The following is a 23,373-nucleotide window of genomic DNA, read 5'->3' as shown; positions in this document are numbered from 1 at the left end:
TGCTTCTGTGACAGCTCTCTGTGTCAATCAGTAAGGGGATTAGTGGCACTCAGAGAAAATCACACATACACTCCTCCAGGGCACAACTGTAGAAGTGATCACATACAATCTCCCTAACGTCAAGTGTGAAAGGCTTATGGAGAAGCTAGGGAAACATATTCCTATTTATTCACTTCCTTTTTTCTTCTCATTTTGTGGCCAAACTACCATCCAGTCCTCAAGACATATGGCCATGTGACCTGGTTGAAGACACTAAAGAGTAGGTAGAGTTCATGGCTTGTGAACAAGGGATGGACTCAGTTGCATGTCTCACACTGTACTTTATCAGTTCTTCTACCATATGGTTGTAATAGCTGTCATTCCAGCAGCCTTTATGGGAGCATGAGGTTGAGAGTCATGCCTAAAAATGACAGAGTAGCTGGCTAGGAGCATGACTAGTTTATGGGCCCTGAATTGTATATCACCGGAATTCTCATTTTGAAAAGAAAAAGAACTCATATATTATCTTATTTATTATAGGCCCAAAACTAAGCATGATTGTGCCTAATTTATAGCAGCCATACAAGAATGTTAGCTACAATCTCACAAAGCTGTGTGAATAATGGGCCAGGAAAGAATTCCAAGAGAATTCCAGAGAATTCTGAGCAAGGTTTACAGATAGTTAGTCAAGAAATATTTTCTTTTGTAAAGTATTTTTTATACGATCAGTGTTCTAATAAATTAATAAAGCCAACCAGGCTTTGGCTGGGGTCAACTTACTGTTGCTTTGTTCTGCCACGGATGATTTCTAGGTTCTCAAAAGCGTGTAGGTCAGTCTTGTTTGCAGGCCAAGCCTGAATCAGCAAAAACCCTACAAGGTATAAGGCAGGCACATACACATGTCATGTCTATATTTCTTTTTTTGTATGTGACATTATTCTAGGATTATAACTGACTATATGTGAATAGGAAATGTGAAAGCTTGACCTTCTATTTATCATCATAATTGAAAATATACACACACAGCCCAGCTCAAGAAAAAACTTTGTAACAGGCCTGTTGCTCTGTCCATGGATCTGCATATCACTTGTTACATGTCTCCTAGTCCCCAACTCTATGCAGCAGGCTGTCCGTGTTGCGACCCCCTGAGATCCTTGATGGACTCCACCAAACAGGCTTCTATTTCCAATTGTAGCTACCACTTATGGAATTGTTATTACTGAGAAGAGTTTTACATGTTTTCCTCATTTAAACCCAAACCTCAAAATTAACCTTGTTATTTAGGTCTAATTACTCTCTTTGTGGAAATGAAGAAAATAGAGCAGAACTCAGAGGTCTCTTAATAATCCACATCCTTCCAATGGCCAAGCAAGGATATGAAGACTAGTTGACCAGAGAGCCCCCCTCATCTCATTTCATTTTCTTTCCTTTCCTCATTCTCTACCCATTAAAATACATGCCCATCAGGAAGGCAGGTGAGAGCCAGGGAGGACAAGGGGTGACAAACAGTCACTCAAAGACTTGAATAACTAGAGCTTTGACTCAGTGTTAGTGTTCCCCATGCAGAGGAAGCTGCATTTTTTAGAAATACCAAAACTTAATCATTAACCAAGAATTTCAGAAGAGCTTGTTTGGTGAAAGAGAAACAAACACGCCCAAAAGTTCTCTACACTGACTTCCCCCTGATAATCATATGTAACAGTACAAACCTGTTATTTCTTTTACAGTTTTGAGAATATCCAATTCCTTAGGATCTAGAGGTGGAGTGCGTGTGAAGGAATCACTGGAAAGAGTAACAGAATGGTTATTGATTAGCTATCTGGACCAATTTACAAAAGCAGGCTACCCTCTGCTCTCCACAGCGGATTCATCTGTTACTCACCCCTTAAATGCAACTGGCAGGATATGGAGGTCTCCACTGATAGAGGTGCAATTTCTGAAATGCTTAATATTGGTAGCATTTATAGAAAGTGTGTCTTTAAACTCACCAATTCCAATTCCATTACAAACTGTTAAGAAAAGAGAGATAATTATTGTGTTTACCTGTTTTTGAATTAAGAATAGTTAAGTTGGCAGATCATGTCTATCCATAGCCACCTTGTAAGACCAGTCTGGTGGTCCATCTTAGGGAAATCAGCCATTGAAGACCCCACTCTGATACTTATGGGTCTCTTGGGTGTGCTGGAAGTGGAAGTGCTCATGGAGCTGGAAGGGACTGAGTGACAAATGGTGTGTGGAGTACTGGACATCAGAAAGGGCTTCCACTATCATTCAGTCATTCCTTCCTTAACAACACATCTGCCTATCCACAGGTCCTTTGCAGGCTCTAAGTGGATGGATACCCTGTCACTGCCCTCATGGACTGCATTCTCCTCCTCAGTCCCTCCAGCTCAGGATACCATTGAGCGTCCTTCTCCTGCTACCCATGTTGGAACCTGCAGTCGCCAGGGCAGCACATCTTTAACCAGAGTTCTCAGACTCCTCCGTTCTGTGTTTCCATTACCCTGAACTTTTCTGCAGCTTCCTCTTCTCTTTAAAAAAAAATATGTACACCTTTTTTTTCTGTTGAAAGTTGAAGGTAGTGGCTGAAGAATATGTTGGGAATAATTAATGTCCCTAAACTAGACATCTGTAGAATGCTGAAATAACAAACGTTTTGTGACATTGAAAAAATTAAAAAGGTAAAAGTGCTTATTTAAGAACATTTTTAAAACAGACTATGAATGAAAAGAAAAAATCTGAAATCTTGTGGCTAAATTTACTGTCTTGGAAAATTTCCTCCCAATTATTCCCTATGAAGTAAATATCACACGAGATATTTAAATTGGTATTTTCTTTCATTTATGATGCTGTAGCCTTTCCTCTTAACATTGAATTGACTCACAAACAAGATCTGAATGGCTGTCTAAAGTTTCATTGTCCAGGAACACTGATAGCTTTAACGCAAACCTTTGTTTATGCTTTGTTTACTTAGGTTTCATTGTGTTTGGGATGGCCTTTTCACACACATGTTCAGAGGTCACTGATTATCCACTGTTGAATTCCCACCCTAAATGCCATCTCCATCACAAAGTTTACCTTTCTTTCAGCTCTCTCACTTTAGAATGTACGCAACATTTTCTGCTACCACAAAGAATTTGACTTCTGAGAATGATCATTAAAAAATTTTAATTTTCAAAATCAATCTCCATAATAGTCTATGTGTTTCCTACTGCCAAAGGGGCCCTTTAGCGTAGTGAGAGAAGATCTTCACCCTGAAACCCACAGCGTCCCTTTTCAGCAGGAAGTAGCTAAGAGAATACGCCGTCCCCTTTTCCTTATGACTCAGGGTGAAGTCTCTCTCAGGGAGGAGTGATAGGGAATGGCAAAGGATACACTGACAAAGAAGATTTATCAGAACTGGCTTTGACAAGCACTGTGGCATTTGGACAAGAACAAACTGGGAGGAGGGTAGAGAGAATAGTGCAACAATGAATGAGTGGAAGCCCAAAATCTCTGTAAATGTTTATGAAAATTAATAAAATATAATTATAGAAAAAAAATTTTAATTTTCTCCCCAAAGATGACAAGCTGCTTGTCACCATCTTCCTTTGATGGCCTCTGATCTTCTCCTGCCTCAAGGTTTCTTGCTTTTCACTTTTTCGTACGTCCCATCCACACGGCCATGCTTGAGCTTCTTGCTGCGGGCAGCCTCAACTTTCCTTTTTCCCCCCTTTTTCTGTTTTTTTTTTTTTCTTTTTCTTTTTTTAAATTTTATGTTTTGTTAATGAAATATGTTATCCTATCCACTACACAGTAAAAATCTTGCCCAGGCTCTTCCATCCTTTCTCCTCATTCTCCTAGCTAGCGCTGCACCAGTGCTCTTGGACTCCCTGCCCACTGGTCATTTTGGAGTGTGTCCACTGGATAGCTATGTGAAAACCACTCAGGGCTTTTGTGGGGAAATAAAATGAAAGGTTTTATTTGAGGTCTTTGGCCACTCGCTCACAGACGGTCTCATTCAGCTTTCCTTCTGAGCAGTGGCTCTGAAGCTTCTCTTGATTGCTTATTGGAAGCTTCTATACTGCTACATCTAATCCACTATTGACTAGAGAATTCAGTAATCAGTCTTGTTTAGAATGCAAATGATCTGACTGACAATCCAGAACTGGGTAGTTAAAAAATTTAAAAAAGGAAGTTTCTCTGTTTAATATGACAGTCTTTTGGCACAAGCATTTGTCAAAACCATGGGTGTGCACAGCACAAAAAGTGACTGTCTGACTTCAGTAAAATATTATATGTCCACTTTCCGCTTGATTCACAGGTTTTAGCAAATGCGCCAAACCAAGGCAAGATGTCAACGACAGGATAATTATGTGCGGGGGACAGAAACAGATAGGAACTGTGTAATTTCTGTCAATATTATTTTCCTGTTAACATACACAGGTCTGAAATGTTCAGCTTTTTCCTGTTGATTTGATGGTTGTTGTTAAGTGCCGTTGAGTCATAGGTGACTCATTCATAGGCCTATGAATGAAAGACCTGGACACTTGTATAACTTTTTTCCTTTCTCCAGGTTCATAGGGTTTCCAGAGGCAAGCTACTTCAGAAGTGGATGCTGTATCAAACCATTATCAAGTACTTAAGACAAATGTTTTCTCACAGTCTATGGTATATTTTAACTATCTTTTCATCTCACATTAATTTTTTACTTTGTACTTAACAAAAAAGTAAATGAAAATAAAAAATAAATTCGTCTAAAGAATAAAATAAAAATTTTTTCAAAATCAATGTCATGAAAGATCTTAATCAACAAGTGGAGGAAGAAGGGAGCTGAGAAATTAATGATTACAGAGACAAGGTACCTAAATGAGGTCCAGGACACTTTTTGGGGAGAAATGAGAAACAACTTCAAGTGATTTATTGGGAAATGAAGGGGAAATCAGAATGAAAATCAATACTAGAAAACTCTATTGAATCAACGTAAACATCTGAGTGTGAAGACCTCATCTTTGGTTATAAAAGAAAAAAAAGTTCAAATTTGCATATTTCCCATGAATCACATGGTTCAGTAAAGACACAGGCGTAGGCATACATGCACACACATGCACACATAGAACGTGTACCCAAACGCAGAGAGTTTGAGAGCAATGTTGCACATTTTCTAAATTAAGAGAGAAATAAATAAAAATTAGTATTGAAAAGGCCTCAGTGTAAACAAAAGAACACCGATCTAAACACACAGAAGTAACTTTAGTCAAGGTTCCCCTTAAGTGGGATGCCACCACCAAAGCTTCCTACCTTTCCGACAAGGCCCCTCACACTTCTTACACTTGCGGACCCCATCCTCCTCCACCTCGTAGCTGTCAGAACCACATGAACGGACACATGACCCGTGGTCTGTCACCACGTAGTTATCTGAAGAGAACAGAGAGGCAGGTGATGAAAACAGCACCAGGTGTTCCCAAGTCTTGTCATAAAAGGGCTGTGCAAAGGTCCCCTAATCCTACAGCTTGAAGACAAAGAATGAAAGATTACATTCAGAAAAGTTAAGAGTCTAACAGCATCATAGACTGTACCAATGTAGAAATAAATTTATTTCATCACAGGCAGGAAATGAAAGTGTTGGCGTGAAAACACTGTGTGGGCTTATGAGCTCATAGTTCCTTACTAATGTCCATTACCGCCCCTCTTCTCACCCTTGCATGCTGCACCTGCAGTTAAAGCCTCAATATTTACTGAAGAGTGTGGTACAGTAGACAAAAACCCCTCTTGACTGAAGCTGCTGTTGTTGAGGATGCTCATGGTCAATGCTTAGTTACCCATTCGGGGATATCCTTCAAATGGGAGAAGTAGAGGTGCTGGAAAGACCAAATGACTCCATTTTCCCCTTAGAGAAACTGATTTGTATTAATTTATATTTGATGTTTTAGGAATTCTACTCATCCCTATTTTAATTTTCTCACTAGCTCCACAAAAACATGTACTAATTATTTGTGATTCTCCTGCTGTGAATTATCTGCTTTTGTTCTCTTCAAAAAACATTTATTTTGTTTCCTTTAGGCTCTTAAGTGTTTTCATGTGGATTTTAAAGTTCTTTCTATTAAGTTTTCTCTCAAGATTCTATCTTTGTCATTGCAGCGGTAGGGCTTTTTATGAATGAATTTTCTATTCATTGCCTCAGACCTGACCAAATGCCTAGGTGGGAACATGTAAGGAAAATGAATCTTTGAGGTTATACTTGCCACTCTTAGTTCCCCTGGTAGCATGGTTTCCAGTTGCCTCAATTGCAGAGAAGTGGCTCATTGCTGATCAGCATTTTCAACATCATCAACAGCTGTGAGGCCAATTTAAGAGAAAGCGCTAACCAGACTGTAGTGAGACTGTGGTGAGGTGTAGCCTGCCTGACTGCGGTGAGGTGTAGCCTGACAGAGGCAGATGGAGCCAGGGCCAGATCCCTTGAGACTGAAATCTAACACCAGGAAAGAAGTAGTAAAAAGCAGTGTGTGTACTTCAGAGTCAGAGTTCCTGTGCTAGAGACATCTTGCTATCAACTAAGAAGGTGTGGTTAACCTGGCTGGGGATAGCTATTTACTAAACTTGGTCTTTCACTGTGTGATATCCTTTGCTTTCTTCCTCCTTCCCTACCATGTTTCCCTAATAAACACTACAACTATGAGTGAAAAAAGATTCTGTAAAGTCTGCATGGTCATTTGCAATGAATATCAGACCTCATAATTGGTAAACGTAGGTGCAGCAGAGTTGGGGTGACTTCTGACCTTACAGAGGTCAGTGTTAACTGTGGATGCTGGTGGTGCAGACAGTTCTCCCTTGAGGAGTTAGTAAAGGTCAGACTCAGCTGCCCTCATGTTGTCTTTGCTCCTTTTACAGTCAGATAGACCATTGAAAATTGTTCTTTGTCCTCTTTTGTTATTTATCTCACATTTATTTTTTAATTGTGTCATAATATTTTTTAATACCCACACATCTGGTAGGACAAGTCTCCCGCTCATAACTGTTCTTTTACATGTATTTCTTAGCTAATGGCGCAATCTGTAGGTAGTTGTCCTGCTAGCCCACAAGTGGCACCTCTCTAGTGGTTTGGATCCACTGGTGGTCCTTCTAGAAAAAGAGCAATCTCCACTCATGCAACTTACATCCTCAGAAACCTACTGAAGGGTCAGCTACTAGTTGTTTCTGACTCAACAACGAGTGAGTGAGTGACTCAACAAAGGCTTGGAACAAGGAGTAAACTGTGAAATGGACTGTTGGCTGTGATTTTGCTGGCGATCAGACAACTGACCCTTTATAGTGGGACCTCAAGTGTCCAGGGATTGGACTAGGAAATGTACATCCTCTGGCACACAGCCTAGTTCCCATAACAAAAATCTTCACATGGTCCTGGCCTGTGAGAGGATGTGCTGACCTCGTGAAGGGTGCTTGCTGTAAAATGGGTCACTGTGCTTTCCAGCAGGGACCTGGCCCTTAACTGCAGCACTTGATGACACACTCCTTCCAAGCACACAACCCTCTGTGGAAAAGCAGAGAGACAACAAAGACAGGGAGTTCCTGGGATCCACACAGGACAGACACAAGGAAACCAAAGCCTGAGTGGCCATGATGTTTTATTGGTAATGAACTCACGAGGACACTTCTTCACACACGTGGCACCAAAACTGTACTTTCCATCAGGGTTGACATCCATCTGGTATGTGGTGGGGTTGTAGAGCATCAGAGGCGGACAGGTATCTTTGCAGGTGGCTTCATCGCGAAACTTGCGGCAGACCTGTCATAGCAAGGGTGCAACGAATGATTCACACAAGACAGGGAAACTGGAAGCCCAGAGTAGAGGAGGCATGACATTTCTGCTGGCTCACTCTGCAAAGTTCCTTGTGCAGATCCCAATGTTGAGGTAGGTGTCTAGGGACATCCAGGAAAGCTCTAGTGTCATTTAAAGCTTTCACTTCAAAGTATACCAAAACTCCCAACACATAATGTGCCCACATAAAAGTCACACACGCAGTACCCACCGAGACAGTTCAAAACAAGGGAGCTGAAACAAGCTTGGTAGCACTGAAAACAAAACTGTACATATTGAAGGAGGACAGAACACTGGGCTTACACTAAAATTTTTCTTTGTGAAAATATAAGTGGCGGTGAATGTAGCATTCCTGGGAGACTAGTTCACATGAGCTAGGCTGTACAGTTCCCCATAAAAGTACAAATATGTACGTTACTTTTGTAGCAAATTAACGAAAAGGATATATTTATTATGAAAATACTGTTCTAACTCTGATGTTTTATGATTAAAAAAATCAGAGAAAACACTTATCTCTATTGATTCATAAAATTATGAAGTTCAGGCAGAAAAGCTGTCTCCCCAGGTAAAATGACTTCCAAACCTAAATTATACTGGAATTTCCTTATCAAGGACAGTTAGGGGCAGATTCTAGAACTTACTGCCCGATAGTAGATGTTTTAACTAGGAAGCAAAATACAGAGGGAGAAGAGCTCCAACGCTGCTTGAACGAAGCTTCTAACACACATAGGATAGCAACCTATAGTGGTTCCCGCACAGCAGACCAGCCCTGCCGTCTGCTTTCAGGACTGAGAGACACCTGTGAGTTGAGCCAGGTACTCTGGGTAGGTCAGAGGTGGGTCTTGTTTTCTGATTTGGGCACTGACTCCAGGATTTACACATACTGACTATGATGTTCCAAGGACTCCACACTGCTTCCACATGAGGGGTAGCAATGGGTGGCATCCAGCAAGGTGGCAAGCAAAGCTTTGGGTCCCAGTCACACCACTCACATATGTGTGGCTTAGACTGATCTTGTAACAGGTATGTACATATTCCAGATGTTAGCATGCCAATTCTCTAGACTTCCAATGAGACTTCCATGAAACATGACACATCATAACAATTTCAATGACAGCATTAGTGGCAGCAATAATAAATGCTGGTTACTACAGATATGGGTTTTGTACCCAAGTCCTGGTTATGGCTGCTTTATGGCATTTAGATTACATTTAAAAAGCCAACCCAATGATTTATTATTCCCACATCTCAGATGAGGCAAGTTGGGCATGCAAACATCATATAATTTGCCTGAGGCCACATAGTAAGTAATGGAAATAAGATGATCAAGTAAACTTTGCCATCTGCTTTGTGTAAACTGATCACATGCACCTCCCACGAGAAGTCTTTCACTTGTGGGGTCAGAGATGCCCTCATGACTGTAACACTGCAGGCCCACAGTGTGCAGTGGCTGCAGGTTTTCTCACCAGACAGTCGCTCTCACGGGGTCCTGTGCAGCCAGCTGCACACTGGTTGTGGCAGCAGTCACTGGGGTTCTTGCCACGGCAACGTCCTGAGCACTGCTGGGCACAGATGGTTTTGGTCACTGAAAAAGAGCAGACAACTGTGGGTAAAAAAGACAATAAAGGAGGAAGGAGGGATTACCCTCATTGTCCAGGGATGCTGGGTCACTTGCAAAAAGTGAATGACAAAGAGGGAGGCAAAAGAGATGGTTTTGTTATCCTGGGGTTGTTAAAGCTACCTGGGATTCACCACAGGCCAGACTAAATCCAATCACGATCCATCCTGACTGTATTTCTCGTTTTGCTTTTATTTTCAGGCACGTGGGAAAACTAACCTGCTCATGTCTAGACTTTTAGATTGGCTATATAATTAGATATTAGTTAGAACTAAAACATTGTGGGTAACATGGAAAGTGCATACAAACAACAGAATCCAGGAAGCAGTGCTCCAATCAACATAAGATTCAGGCTGCGATTAAATCTAAGGACAAGCAGTCAGTAAGTTTATGTTTCAAGCATCCTGGTCATGGCAGGAATGAAGCCAGCTAATCACATATATGAGCTGATCTTTCCATTCTAAAGCAACTAAAAACCCTCCTGCTAGATACCACTCATGCTTCTTTCTAAGTGGGAACCAAAATAAAAGAAAAAAAAGTGAGAAAGGACAAGACATCTGGTGACTCATACAGACACAGACAAAACTTTCATTCCCAAGCATCGTTTAGAAGAGGGTGACTAGTAGACCTGGCAGCTAACTTTCATTTCCTTCTACAGCCAGCTGTGCCCAAAACAGGATCCCTGGATTCACCTTATGCAGACAGATCTGCAAGACTGCCACTTTCATGACTACTAACATCTGGCCTTTGAGACAAGAAGGCTTTCTGGAACCTTCCAGAGGAAAACAAACATAACCACCTAAGGAACAAGGGAACAGTAGCTTCACACCCCTCCTAAAATTCTCTCACTCACTTACACTTCTGGCAGTTCTCTTGGCCTGCACCCCAGCAGCTTCCATTGGGGCAACTTTGGTCACATTTCTGGCCTAAAATACAAAAGTAACAGTTACATTTCTACCTGAGAGAAAGGGAATGAGGCAAAGGAAATTGATTCCTCCATTCCTAATTGCCTATGCAAATGAACATTCTAGAAACAAGGACTGCTATTTCAATTTCTCATTTTCAGTCTGTTTGCTGCTTAGTTTTCAAGATGATTTAAAAGTTGCCTATGAGGGGAAGGAGCTCTGGTGGCCTAGTGGCAAGGAGCTGCACTGCAGTTCCAAAAGTACACTGTTTGAGGCCACCAGCTATTCCGCAGGAGAAGGATGGGTAATCTCCTTCTGTGCGATTAACTGCCTCTGAAAACCCACTGGATGGTCAGCTATGGGTCGGTTCCAACTCTACAGTACACAACAACAACATGAGGGGAAACAGTAATGAGGGAAGTAATCTTATATTTATTTCAGCATTAGAAACTGAGGCAGGAAGAAATGATTGGCTTGTCATAAACTAGGACTTAAGCTTGGGGGATTTGGTGAACATCCCAATGTTTCACAATAGTGGAAAGAGTGTCAGAGGTGGCTGAGTCTCTGGCAGACAATTACTACATTCTTGCTGTGCTTAGTATTTGGTGTCTAGGAAGAGCTGAGGCTGAAGATAAATCTCGACTTGACAATTTCATTGTTGTTTTGTGGTGTCAAGTTGGAACTGACTCAGAGCTGATCCTCCAGGGGTTTTCAGAGGTCATAAATCACAGGAGAGGAGACTGCCTGTCTTTCTCCCTCAGAGGAGTTGGTGAGTTCAAATCTCCTGCCTTTGTGTTGGCAGGACAACTTCTTATCCACTAGGTTTTCAGAGCTCTCTAGTTTAACTGTAGTCTTTGTAAATTACACTTCTGTACCAAGCAAAGACACGGAGTGCCTTACAAAGGGTGAAAAGATGGATAACATGAATCATATGACTGATTAATAAAAACCTCAGCTGTTAAATCTGCCAGCTGGGAATATGTCTGTAAATGCCAGCTGGGAATGTGTCTGTAAATGACTGTAAATACATTAATTTCTGGAGTTTTAAAAATTGATCAGTTACAAATTATAGCAAAAAAGGCTTGTAATGTCATGAGCTCTGTCTCATTTTTATCGGGATTTAAAACTCAGCAGTCAGAGTGCAATATTTACATAGCATAGGTGAGCCATCGAATTTATTAAATCAAAATCAATCTTGCAGATAGCATTTGCTGTGAAGATGCATGGGAAGTCAGATTTCTAACAGAAGAATGAGTAGACAATCTGTGAAATGCTTGCTGAACCAGGACACCAGCTAATGTGTCTGATGAAGACTTCTGTAGCCACTACAGGAGGTGGGGAAAGGCATTAGCTGCAGGTGGGCCTGAAGTATGGAATGCGAAGGCAGAGGGTGTGCCTTCAGACTGTGAAGATTGTGATCGGGGTGAGAGGCAGAGGGAGGGAAGAGCATGCACAATACATTTATAAAGCAAGCAGTTGTCTTGGAGTTATGCTTATTAATTACCCAATGTGTCTATATTTTTTCAAATTTCAACTATCTGTATAACATATTTATAAATGAAGGAGTATTTACAACAATAATAGTTAATAGTATCTTTCCCCAAAAGGAGGAAATAAATATATTAGTCTAAAGTCTGCATTTACTTCTATTCTTAACTTCTTACCATAAAAAAGAATGTAGATACATTATATAAAATAGGAATAATAGATAAAACCACAAATAAAAAAGAATTATCTCTAGGTAATCAGTACAGACATATATGTGTTTCTAAGAACTGGTATTACATTATGCATTCTATTATAACTTTACAAAAAATCCAGAACAACAGATTTTTTTTAAAAAAAAAGCAAATGGGGGGAGGGGGGAGGGGTTTGTGCGGGGAGAAGGGTGCAACAATGAATGAATGGAATCCCAAAATCTCTGTAGATGTTCATTGAAATGAAAAATAAACAACCTAAATTAAAAAAAACTAAAAAAGAATAAAGATGAAAAAAAAACCAAAAAAAACCCCAACCAATAAAACCTAGAAAAATCAAACAAACTAATCCTAATGAAATGTGATAATCATGCCATGCCTTTAATTATCCTTCTACTCAACATGATTGTTTTTCTATTTTAAAGTGATCTCTGATGATGTAATCTGTAGGTGGTTGTGCCTCTCTCACGTGGTTTGAATCCACTTGTTGCTCTGCAGGAGAAAAGTGGGTAATCCCCCTCCCCGGTGCCCTCACCAGTGTGATTTACAGCCTCCAAAGACTTTAAGGTCAGGTTTGAGGTAGTTCAACTCAACAGTAATGAGTGAGTTAGTCTAATATTATAGTCCATTTTATAAATGTATTATGGATATACACATGATTTGCCTATATTTTAATATTTTTATAAATAAGGCTTCAATAAATACTCTTGTAAGAAGCATTTTGATACTACCCTTATGGTCCCACCTACTGTGCTGTTTCGTCCTCTGGGACCTCTAGAAGCTCCCTCTCATGGTCCTGGGGGTGGTGGCCCATGGGTCTTAACACACACTACCAACATGTATCTCCTCACAAGCAGGGCATGAGCACAGTGGATTCTCCACATCCCTGAAACCTAGGGATCTAAATGTCAAAATGAATGTGATTTTTAGCCAAAGGCAATCATGATGCCTCTTTTATTTTGTCCTTTTATATATAGTTCTGTTTTCTATTTCTTTTATTTCTGCACTAATTTTTACAATTTCAATTTTTTTTGAGGTTGTTGGGTTTTCTTGTTGTTCTTTTTAAATTTTTTTGGAGATATTGGGTTAGAGAGTCAATGGTCCTTTTTTTTTCTGGTGTTTTAATGTGTTTGATTACTGCTATAAATAGATCTCTTATTACTGCTTTGGCTGTTTCCCAGAGGTTTTGGTAAATCGTGTTATTAACCCTTTTCAAGGCAACAGGATGTAATATTCTGCTTGTTATTAACTTTTCCTCCCACAGTTTTCTTCCAGAACATCTTTTGTTTTCCTTGAAGCTAAAGTTGTAAGTATCTGTCTTTAGGTATTTTTTAGCATTTAATTATATTCAATACTTTATTATGTATTTAATTCTCCAAATGTTTATCCTTGGAAGAAGTAATGAATTTAAGTTTATCTTCTCATTTAAACCCATGTATACAAACGTATAAATTTTAAATGAGTGTCAGGTCTTTCTTAAATGTGCACAATTTCACTTCCTCATTGCCCGTCAGATTGTTGTTTGTTATGTGGCACTGAGTCAACTACAACTTATAGTGACCCTATGAACCTGAACCCAGCCTGTACCATCCTCCCGATCTTTGTCAAACTCAAGCGGAAGTTATTGCGTCAGTCCATTTCCTTGAGAGTCTTTCTTTCACTCTTTTGTCAGCCCTCCACTTTTCCCAAAATGTTATCTCCAAAGACTGGTCCCTTCTAAAAATATAGTCAAATTAAGTTGCATGAACTTTCACTCTAAGGAGCACTTCTTCTAAGACATATTTGTTTGTTCTTTGGCAATCTCTGGGATATTCAGTACTCCTCCAGAAACAAAATTCAAAGGTCTAAAATCTTCTTTCATCTTTAGTCACTGTCCAACTTTCAGATGCATAGCAAGTATCTGAAAGACCACAGTTTGTATCGTTGCACTTTAGTGTTTAAACTGATTATCACTGCTCTTCAGTCCTTTGAGGAGATCCTTGAGTGCAGACTTTCACACTATAATATGTCTTTTGATTTCTTGACTGCTGGTGCCAAGGCTGTTGATTGTAAATCCAAGTAAAATCAAATCTTTGACAATTTCTTCTTTTCTCCATCAATCATGATGTTGCCTACTAACACAGTGGTGAAGATTTTTGTTCTCTTGATGTTGAGACATAACCCACATTGAAGGCTATAGTCTTTGATCTTCTGCAGAACAAGTGTTTCAAGTGTTCTATACTCTCTGCAAGCCAAGTAGTGTCATCTGTCTAATGCAATTTGTTGATGAGACTTCCTCTGATCCTGATGCCACTTTCTTCAAAATTTAGCTTCTTGAGTGATTCTCTCAGTATACAGATTGAATACGTAAGGAGAAATGATACAATCCTAACACACATTCTAATTTTAAGTCATGCAGTTCAGCTCTTGCTTTAGTTAGACAACAGCATCTTTGTCTAGTTACAGGTTTTGCATCATCACAATAAGTGTTCTGGAATTCCCATTCTTCTCAATGTTAGCAATAATTTGCTGTTATCCACACAGTCAAGAACCTTTGCATATAATTGAGGAAATCTACTTTATTATCATGGTGCTGCCAGTTGGTCCAGTGGTGAGAATCTTTGTCTTCCAGATACTAAGCTTCAATCCATATTGAAGACTACAGTCCTTGACCTTCTGCAGAAAATGCTTCAGGTCTTTCTCAGTTATAGAAAAAGATTGTGTCATCTGTATAACGGCGGAGAGGGTGGAGGGGTTTGTTTGTTTTCATTTGTAAAACAAACATTTATTTAACTTTCCGCAGAAACAGGCAATACCTTTCCTCACAGTTATTCATTCACTTCTACATCCACTTTAAAAGATTTTGGATGCTTAGTAAATGTCCTGTTGTTGTTGCTAAGTATTGTCGAGTTGTAGATGTCTCATAGCGACCCTATGAACAAAAGTCTTGAACATGAAAAACTTTCACCTTTTCTCTAAGTTCCTAGAGTTTCTGGAGGCAAGCTATTTTGGAAGTGTATGCCACTCCATCTAATAAATGCCATAATTTGTGGCATATTGTTAGTAGATTTTTTTATTATACTTGTTTATTCACAAAGTTTGAATACATTATTTTCCAAAAATAACGCAGGTTGCTGATGAGTCTTCCTCCACTCCTGATACCACATTTATCCTCTTAAAGTCCAGCTTCCCGAACAATCTGTTCCACATATAGATTGAAAAGGTATGGAGGCAGAATGCATCCGTGATGCACTCCTTCTCTGATTTTGAACCATGGAGTGTTTCCTTGCTCTGTTCCGACAACTGCTTCCTAGTCCAATATGGGTTTTGCATGAGCAAATCATGTGTTCTGGGATTCCCATTCTTCTCAAGGTTAGCCACAATTTGTTGTGATCCACACAGTCAAACAGTCAAATATCTTTACATAGTCAATGAAACATAGATAAACATTCCTCTGGTACTCTCTGCTTTCAGCTAAAATCCATCTAACATTGGCTATAAATTTCCCTGTGCCTCTTGTAACCCAACTTGTATTTCTGTTAGTTCTCTGATTTACTTACTGTACCAGTCGTTTTTGAATGATCTTCAGGATTTTGCTTGCGTGTGATATTTTTCAATAATTTCCATACTCTGTCAGATCACCATGATAGATGGTAAAGAGATTGAAATTGTTAGCAATTTCAGTTTGCTCATTCCACAATCAACATGCTTGGCACCAGAAGTCAGGAAATCAAAAGGCAAATTGTATTAAGAAAATATTCCATGAGGGATTGAATGTGTCAGAGTACTGAAGGCTAGAGACTAAGGTAGGCCTGACTCAGGCTATGGTCTTTACAATTATTTGCTATGCATCAGAGATCTGGACAATGACTAAGGATGACAGAAGAAGTATAGATGTCTTTAATTTGTGTGCTGGAAAAGAATACTGAACATATCATAAACCACAAAGAGAATAAACAAGGTGTCCCAGAAAGAGTGAAACTAACCCCCTTGGAGGCAATGATTTTGAAACTCTGTCTCACTTTCCAAGACCAAACCCCCAATATGCATCCACTGCTGAATTGTAGGAAAACAGAATCAAGAAGCGATGATAACTTTTTATTTTGAAATTCTAGACAACCACTGAGGTTCAGAGTCACTTGATAAATATAAGCCACATAGCACTGGCAATGGCACGAGTGTGGCAATCTTTACCCACAACTGGGTACCTGCACCAGCACTCTTCCTCCCATTAGCTGTCTACTGACAGAAGGAGCAGGGAAGAGTGATTAAACACCAAGGAAAATGGGACAAACCTCCTACTGTGTCTTGTGTCTAACTGCTGGAGGCTCTGAGTGAAAGTGTCAATGCCCATCCTCAGGAGAGCAGAGTTCAGCTCCAGGTGTCTGGAGGCCTCAGACCACTGTGGGACTTGGCAGCAAGTAATAAACACACCAAAATCTGGCCCACATGACTCAGGACAGGGCAAGCCCCAGAGCCATACCTGTCCTCAGTGCTCTTCCCAGAGGCACAAGGTAGGAGTGGGGGGAGGGGTGGAGGTGGTGATGTAACTAGAGATAACTCCCATCAACCTTCTCACCACAGATGACAGACTTTAACTCTGCCTCATATATCATTCTTCGAGTTGGCAAACAGGGAGCTTTGGTGGCCTAGTGGTAAGGAGTTGCACTGTCAACCCCCAAAGAAACAAACAAACAAAAGAAAACCACACTGATATGAATTTCCCAGCTGCTCCATGAGAGAAAGATGGGCAATCTTCTCCCATGCAATCTACAGCCTCTGAAAACCCAGTGGAGGGTCAGCTCTGAATCAGTTCTGACTAGATGGCACATGCCATAATAAAGTTGGAAAGTAATCTATTAGGACACTTGGGGTAGTCTTTAGTGTGCTGCACTGCTAGTCAAAAGTCTATATCTCTCCAACTGTCAAAATTCTCCTGTGGCTTCACAGGAGAGAGATGAGGAGTCTCCTCACCTCAAGATTTACAGTCTTAGAAATGGATGGAGGGTCACTATACGTTAGAACTGACTCCAAAACTTTTTGTTTTGAAGTTAGCACAGTCTTTCAGTGGGACAAATGTTGAATGTATTCAGCTGGTAAGGAAAGGTTAAAAGTTTGAATTCACCCATGGCCACTTTAGAACAAATACCTTGTGATATATTTCCAAAAAATGAAACTTTGAAACCTTGGGAAGCAGAGCTTTTCTCTGACACCTCTGGAGTTAAAGTTGCCATGACCTGTAGACAACTTCTCAACAACTAGAAAATAGTAATGAAACTTAACTAGGGCATTTAAACATATGTTCTTCCATTCTACCCCTGCCCACAAGGTGCATTCAGGCTCCTACAGGCACAGGGCACAGAGAGAAGCTTTGTAGATACTTACAGCTGCCTGGGTTGTTAGCAAAGTCCAGTGACATGGAGCTCATGAAATCACTGTTGACGATGTCCTTCCATTGGATGGTCTCTGTGTTGCAGAGGACAAGGTTATTGCTGAATCGCACAGCTCCACTCAGGATCTCTATAAGAGAAAGGGACCACAGTCAGGACAGGTGAAGACTTTACATCATTTTGTGCACATTTCACTGGAAGAGAAGCAAGGGACCTGACCATTGGCACTGTGAGACTAAGTGGGAGACAGAGGACAATTTCTCTCCAGTCAGGCCTTGAGCAGTGATTAGAATTCAGATATCTAGAGAAGAGTATTCCAGGTGGTGACACAGCATCAAGGGTGAAGTGGACAGAATATGAGCAGTCCCTTGGGGGCTGAAGTGTGGAACATATTGGTCCCAAGTTCTCAGGTAAGATGGGAGTCACCTCACCTACTCAGGAGTCTTTTCATGGGGGAACGTGACACAGAGAATGGGAATCTGGTCAGCACATGAGGGGTGGTGAGGGCAAGGGCACTACTAGTGACTGCCAGGAGACCACAGAGACCACAGAGCAAGCCCTGTGGCAAAGTGAAAGACTTGGTACTTACTTCAAAGGAAGGCTGAGGGGACATAAAAAGGCTAAGATGAAAAAATAAAAATTCAAGCATGAGCAATTTAGGAACTGTGCAGTGATGTGTTCAGTGAAGCACAAACATTTATTGGAGGACTTAGATCAGGGCTGCAAGTACATATAGATGTATTAAACTGGTTTCTTTTTTTCTAAGGAATGTCAGAGACGGGGGGAGACATACATGTGCCCATGAAAGACTGGGCACCTGGTAGAATGACAGGGCACTCTGGGCACTGACTGGGCACTCTGCTGACTTATAGCCCTCATTTCAGATGCTCCTCACAACAATCTGGTGCCTGTTGGTAATTTAAGAACAGAAATCTCAATCTGAGCTGCACTTAGCAAAACCGAGCATCCTAGAAGCATCTCACAAGTGCAAAACAGCCTGTGAACAAGGAGGACTCGCCTGGGAAAAGTGAGATTTCTTACTAGTGTGAGATGTTATCTCATAGTTGTTTTGATTTTCATCTCTCTTAGAACTAGGGATTTTGAACATTTCTTCATGTGTTTCTTCACCATCTGGATGCCTTCTTTGGTAAAGTATCTGTTCATATTCTGTGCCCATTTTGCAAGTGAGTTTTTTACTTTTATCTTGTTGTGACACTACAGTATTCTACAAATTCTAGATATAAGTCCCTTATCAGACCAAAAATATAAAATATTTTCCCCCAGGATATGGCTTCTCTCTTTACCCTGTTGGAGGAGTTTTTGGATGTGCATAGGGATTAGATTCTTAAAAGGTCCCATTCATCTATTTTATCCTCTCCTGGTTGTAGGTTTTTCAGGATGCTTGAAGACTGTTCATTTTGTGGATTAGTGCTTCTAGGGATCTCTAATGAAGTTTATAGTCCTTTATTTTAGTTTTAGGTCCTTGACCAACTTTGAATTGGTTTTTTTGTGTGTGTGTGGTGTGAGTCTTGTTTGAGTTTTCTACAGATGGTTTTTCAATTTTGCCAACACCATTTGTTAAAAATGCTGTCGTGTGGTCTGGAGGCAGGGCGACTATGAAACAATGAAAGAACTTTTTTCCAAAGGAAAAAAGCAATCTTGGGTGGGGGGGAGGTGGACAGGGAGGAAAATCTGCAACAACGAATGAATGGAAATCCAAGTTCTTTATAACCTTTCATTAAAATTGCAATAAAAAAAGAAAAAAACCCAAATATAACAACAGCAACAACTCCAAAAATAATTATGAATTTAAAAAAATAGAGCAGTGTTGTTACAAGATGAAGTTATAATTGTAAAAACTATTTTAACTCCTACTACATTTGACCAAGATAAATTGGTGTGGCTTTATGGTGCAAGTGTTGATAAAGTACCTTAATAAAACTCAAACACTCATTGCCCAAAAAAAAAAGTGTGATTTCACAGGCAACAGGCACACTTTGAAAAGCACAGAGTTGAAGGTACAGCAAGAAGACAGATGCCCACAACACAGAGCACAGAGAGTGGAAAGAGAAGACTATTATTTCTCCAGCAATGGTGGAGAAATAAGGAAGAGTGGGAGGGAGGAAGTATGGTGAAGGAAACGGCTATTGAGATCTGACGGCCAGGCAAGGGTGTAAGGGCAGCAGTGACAGTCAAGAAACAGGGAAGTACTGATAGGAGAGCCAGAGACAAGTAGCTGCAAAAGACTGAGGAGAGATGAGGTTGAACTCACAAGAAGTATAGGTATAACATGGAGAACAGTACGGAGGCAAACAAGGTTGTGTGAGGATGAAGAACTGAAGATGGAGCCTATCACAGTATCCTCATTCAGCTGTGTGAGAAAGTGGAGGACACTGGGGAAGAGTCCTCACCTCTCCTGCTCAGCCCAGGGGCCAGGGATAGTCACTTCTGCATTCTTACTTTCAAACCTTCATGAATGCCTTCTGATGGAAGGCCTTGGGGTAGTTAATTACTAATAATGCTAAATAATCAGGATTTAGAAAATCACACTCAAAAATAGCAATAAAACAAGAAATGCTTCTGTATACTTTACCTGATCAAATCACTTCATTACCTCAATAGCCCAGAAGGCATGTTGTCACTATAATCTCCATTTTTTAAGAGCAGAAACAAGGTAACCAAGAGGTCAAAAAAATGTGCTCCAGGGCCTCAGGCTGGTGAGCGACAGCTGGGGCTGGAACCCAGACAGTCTGGCTCCAAAATCCAGGCTCCTCACCACATGCTGCCTCTCTCATTAGGACCGAGCTGTGATGCAAGACGGGCAGAGCAGAGCGACTGACTGGGTGATAGATCATTACATCAAATACATGTATAAAGCAAATTAGTGTCAGCATAAGCCCAGACCATATGCGTAGGAGCCCTGAGCAGTTAACATGGTGAGTGAAGTCTCCTGAGAAATCCTGCAGCATGGAAAACCAATGAGGTCACACAAAGGGGAGCATTTGGCTGGGTCTGGTATTGTCTTCTGACATGGGTCCCGGATCACAGCACCATTCAGTCTGTGAGCATCCTCTCACCTCTGCATGCAAACTCTCTTCTCTAGAGGTTCTCCTGGAACTAGGACTGCACAGCACAGGGAAGAGGAGGGCTTTGAGGGCAGAGATTCACATCATCTCTGGACTCTTTTCTTTCTAATTTGAGCTCTTGAAACAAATGTGCTTCTCTAGTAGGCAGTCCATAGGGGATTGCATAGCTACCCAAAAGCAGTACTTATATCTGGTAGTTAAGATTCTACAGTGGCTCTGTGGGAGAAAGATGCACAATCTCCTCTTCGTTTAATTTACAGCCTCTAAAAACCTCCTGGAGGTTCTCCTGCTATGAGATGGTTCTAATTTGAGAGCAGTGAATTTGAAGTTTGCTTTAGGTTTCTTCTGTCTGTGCAATTCATGGTCCTTATACATGAGATAAAAGCCACAATCATGGCAGCCATTCAGTCTCCACATATAAAGTTTCCCTCTTGCCTGGGCTTTGTTTTTGATCCCCAGTGCCTTTCCTTCCCATCTCACTAACTCTCTGAATATTTTCCCATGTCCCTAGAAGAACGGAGACCTAGCTTAATTTTTTCATTCCCATCCTATCCTATCACCTCCCATGATCTCAGTTAACTTTAACCACCTTGTTTCTTGCACACTATCGACTCTCAAAACATACATACTTGATGAATCAAAGTGGAGTAAACACATGCGACATGCTGACAAGAAGGTGTGCTATCAGAGGCACCCTCCACCTATAATCTCCCCTGTTGCTCACCCTGTAAGTTTCTCATGGGAAGCTCCTTTACTCCAGTTTTATTAACACCGTAGTTGGACAGAACAGCCAAGGCATAAGTGTTTTCAAACAGTAAATTTCCTCTGATAATCTGCAGATTTTCCAAGGGAATCCTCTCCACCGTGTTGAGGGCAATAAGTACGTAGCCAGCAACCTCCTGGATTGTCTAAGAGATAAAATGGGAAAATGGTGTTTTGAGTAAAAATAAGTGGGTCCCAAGAGATGCAGGACCCTTGACTGACATGTACTGTACATAAGCAGCTAAAAACATAAACTAGGAAGATGGTCAAGCCTGGAACAAAGGAGATGTCAAGATTTATAGTTATTCTTGCACTTCTGTTCTTAAGTTCATTGGCAGTCATAGAGGATAATGTGCATTCTTAAGCAATGCAATGGCAGTTATTTTCCTGGATGTTGGAAATATGCAAAGGGAAAGGAAAGTGCTTTACTAATTTCTTCAGTCTTTGAGTCTTTTTTCAAAATATTGACATGCAGAAGAAGGCCAAATAGACCCAGACAGTGGACAACTCTTAGGGACTCAGCAGTCCACAGAGCCAGTGCCTCTTGGTTCACTGGGATTCGTTGTTAAATATTTGGGAATTTTGTAAAATGATGTTTTCTGGAGCCTGAAATTAGTCTTGGTGGGATTTACACCAAGAAACTGGCAAATGCTAGAAAGAAGGGTATTTTTTTTTTAACAAGGTAGTTTGTAATGTAGCAATGTAGTGGTAAAGACTTTGACATCAAGTGTCTATGATGATACAAGCCATGGTATTTTCAATTGATTCCTAAGTATCTAAAAGTTGGGCAATAAGGATTAGAGAAGAACTTATGCTTTTGAATTGTGGTGTTGTAGAAGAGTACTGAATAAACCATTAAGTGCCAAAAAATGAACAAGTCTGCCTTAATGGAAATGTAATCAGGGTGCTCTTTAGAGGCAAAAGAGGGTGAAACTCATCTCACACACTTTTGGGTATGTTGTTAGAAGGGGTAATTCCTTGGAAAAGGACATTATGTTGGAAAAAGTGAATGACCAGAAAAAGAAACAAAAATCTCTAGTAAGATGGAGTTGACTGTGACACTGGTCTCAAGCATATCAGAAATGGTGAGTTTAGAGCAGGAAATGGAATGGTTCATAAGGTCACTATGAGTCATAGCCAGACTGAGAGCACCTAACAATAGCAGTGATGATACAGGGGGAACTCTAGGGCTGAGACCCAATGGAGTTGTGCTCCTAGCTCAAAGTCAATGTCTCTTTGACTGTCAAGATCCACCAGTAGCTCCCTGCGAGAAAGATCAGCAATCTCCTTCTGAGTGATTTATAGCCTTGAAAAACCTACTGGAGAGTCAGCTATTAGTTTGTTCCGGAGGCAAGGATTTTTAAGGTCTGTCTCACATATTTGGGGCATGTGGCCAGGAGGGATCAATCCTTAGAGAAGGACAACATGCTTGGAAAGGTGGAGGGACAGTGTAGAAGAGTAAGACTCCGAATGAGATGGGTTGACATAATAACTGGGGCAATGAGGGTAGGTGTCAGACTCAGACTGGCTCAGGACAGGGAAAGGTTTAGAGCTTTTGTACATAGGGTCACTATGAGTTGTAGATGATGGCAACAACAGATTAAACTGCTTCTCTCTTAATATTCATTTCTAGCTATAAACTGGCACTAACATGTAAAGTGTCCTCATAAAACTCTCATCTACACTCCCTAAGAACTTGTAATTGTTATATCAAAAATATGTGTGCTCAAAATGAAGGCCTTTATCTACTTCTGTGAACTCCTATCATGTCTGCACAGGACAATTACATTCTGTGAACTAACCTTTAAGAAGCTGAGGTCATAGTTCTTTTGTACATAGGTGATTTCCAGATTCCCAAGGACCACCTCACAATTGTTGAACATCCTCTGAAGACTCAAAAAGTGATCTTCATAAGTACCCAGTTGTGTGAGCTTGTTACTCGTGCCTTGGCAAACTGAAAAAAAAAGAGGGAAAAGTGAAGGTTAGAAAGCATAACATGAAAATACAGCAATAACCAACTGACTTCAATTAAGTTGGTGAGTTCAATGGCTTATCATATTCACTCTGATGAAAGGATATTTCAGGGCAAAACACATATAGTGCCATTTATAATAAGGCATAGCTGATCCCTGTTAGGCATGGAATTATATGACATCAAA

At 40.6% G+C, this 23,373-nt stretch overlaps 1 protein-coding gene across 1 annotated transcript in view; it reads right to left on the bottom strand.

Annotated features, from left to right (window-relative positions):
- The window catches only part of LOC102847825 (epidermal growth factor receptor-like), a 91,202-nt gene extending 68,042 nt beyond the window's left edge, over positions 1-23,160 (bottom strand). The window contains exons 1-10 of the mRNA XM_006900195.1: positions 23,017-23,160; positions 21,177-21,360; positions 17,362-17,496; positions 10,253-10,321; positions 9,244-9,362; positions 7,603-7,744; positions 5,260-5,376; positions 1,862-1,988; positions 1,689-1,762; positions 760-850 (exon numbers count right to left, since the gene is read on the bottom strand). Coding sequence (XP_006900257.1) covers positions 760-850; positions 1,689-1,762; positions 1,862-1,988; positions 5,260-5,376; positions 7,603-7,744; positions 9,244-9,362; positions 10,253-10,321; positions 17,362-17,496; positions 21,177-21,360; positions 23,017-23,097 — 1,139 coding nt within the window. The 5' untranslated portion in view covers positions 23,098-23,160. The remainder of the gene's footprint in view (positions 1-759; positions 851-1,688; positions 1,763-1,861; positions 1,989-5,259; positions 5,377-7,602; positions 7,745-9,243; positions 9,363-10,252; positions 10,322-17,361; positions 17,497-21,176; positions 21,361-23,016) is intronic.
- Between the last annotated feature and the right edge of the window lie 213 nt (positions 23,161-23,373).

The sequence above is a fragment of the Elephantulus edwardii genome, unplaced genomic scaffold (genome assembly GCF_000299155.1).
Source record: "Elephantulus edwardii isolate Elephantulus edwardi_28Jun2011 unplaced genomic scaffold, EleEdw1.0 scaffold00276, whole genome shotgun sequence".
Lineage (NCBI taxonomy): Eukaryota > Metazoa > Chordata > Mammalia > Macroscelidea > Macroscelididae > Elephantulus > Elephantulus edwardii.
Note: the sequence above shows the minus strand (reverse complement) of the source record. Positions and strands in the feature narration are given on the sequence as shown.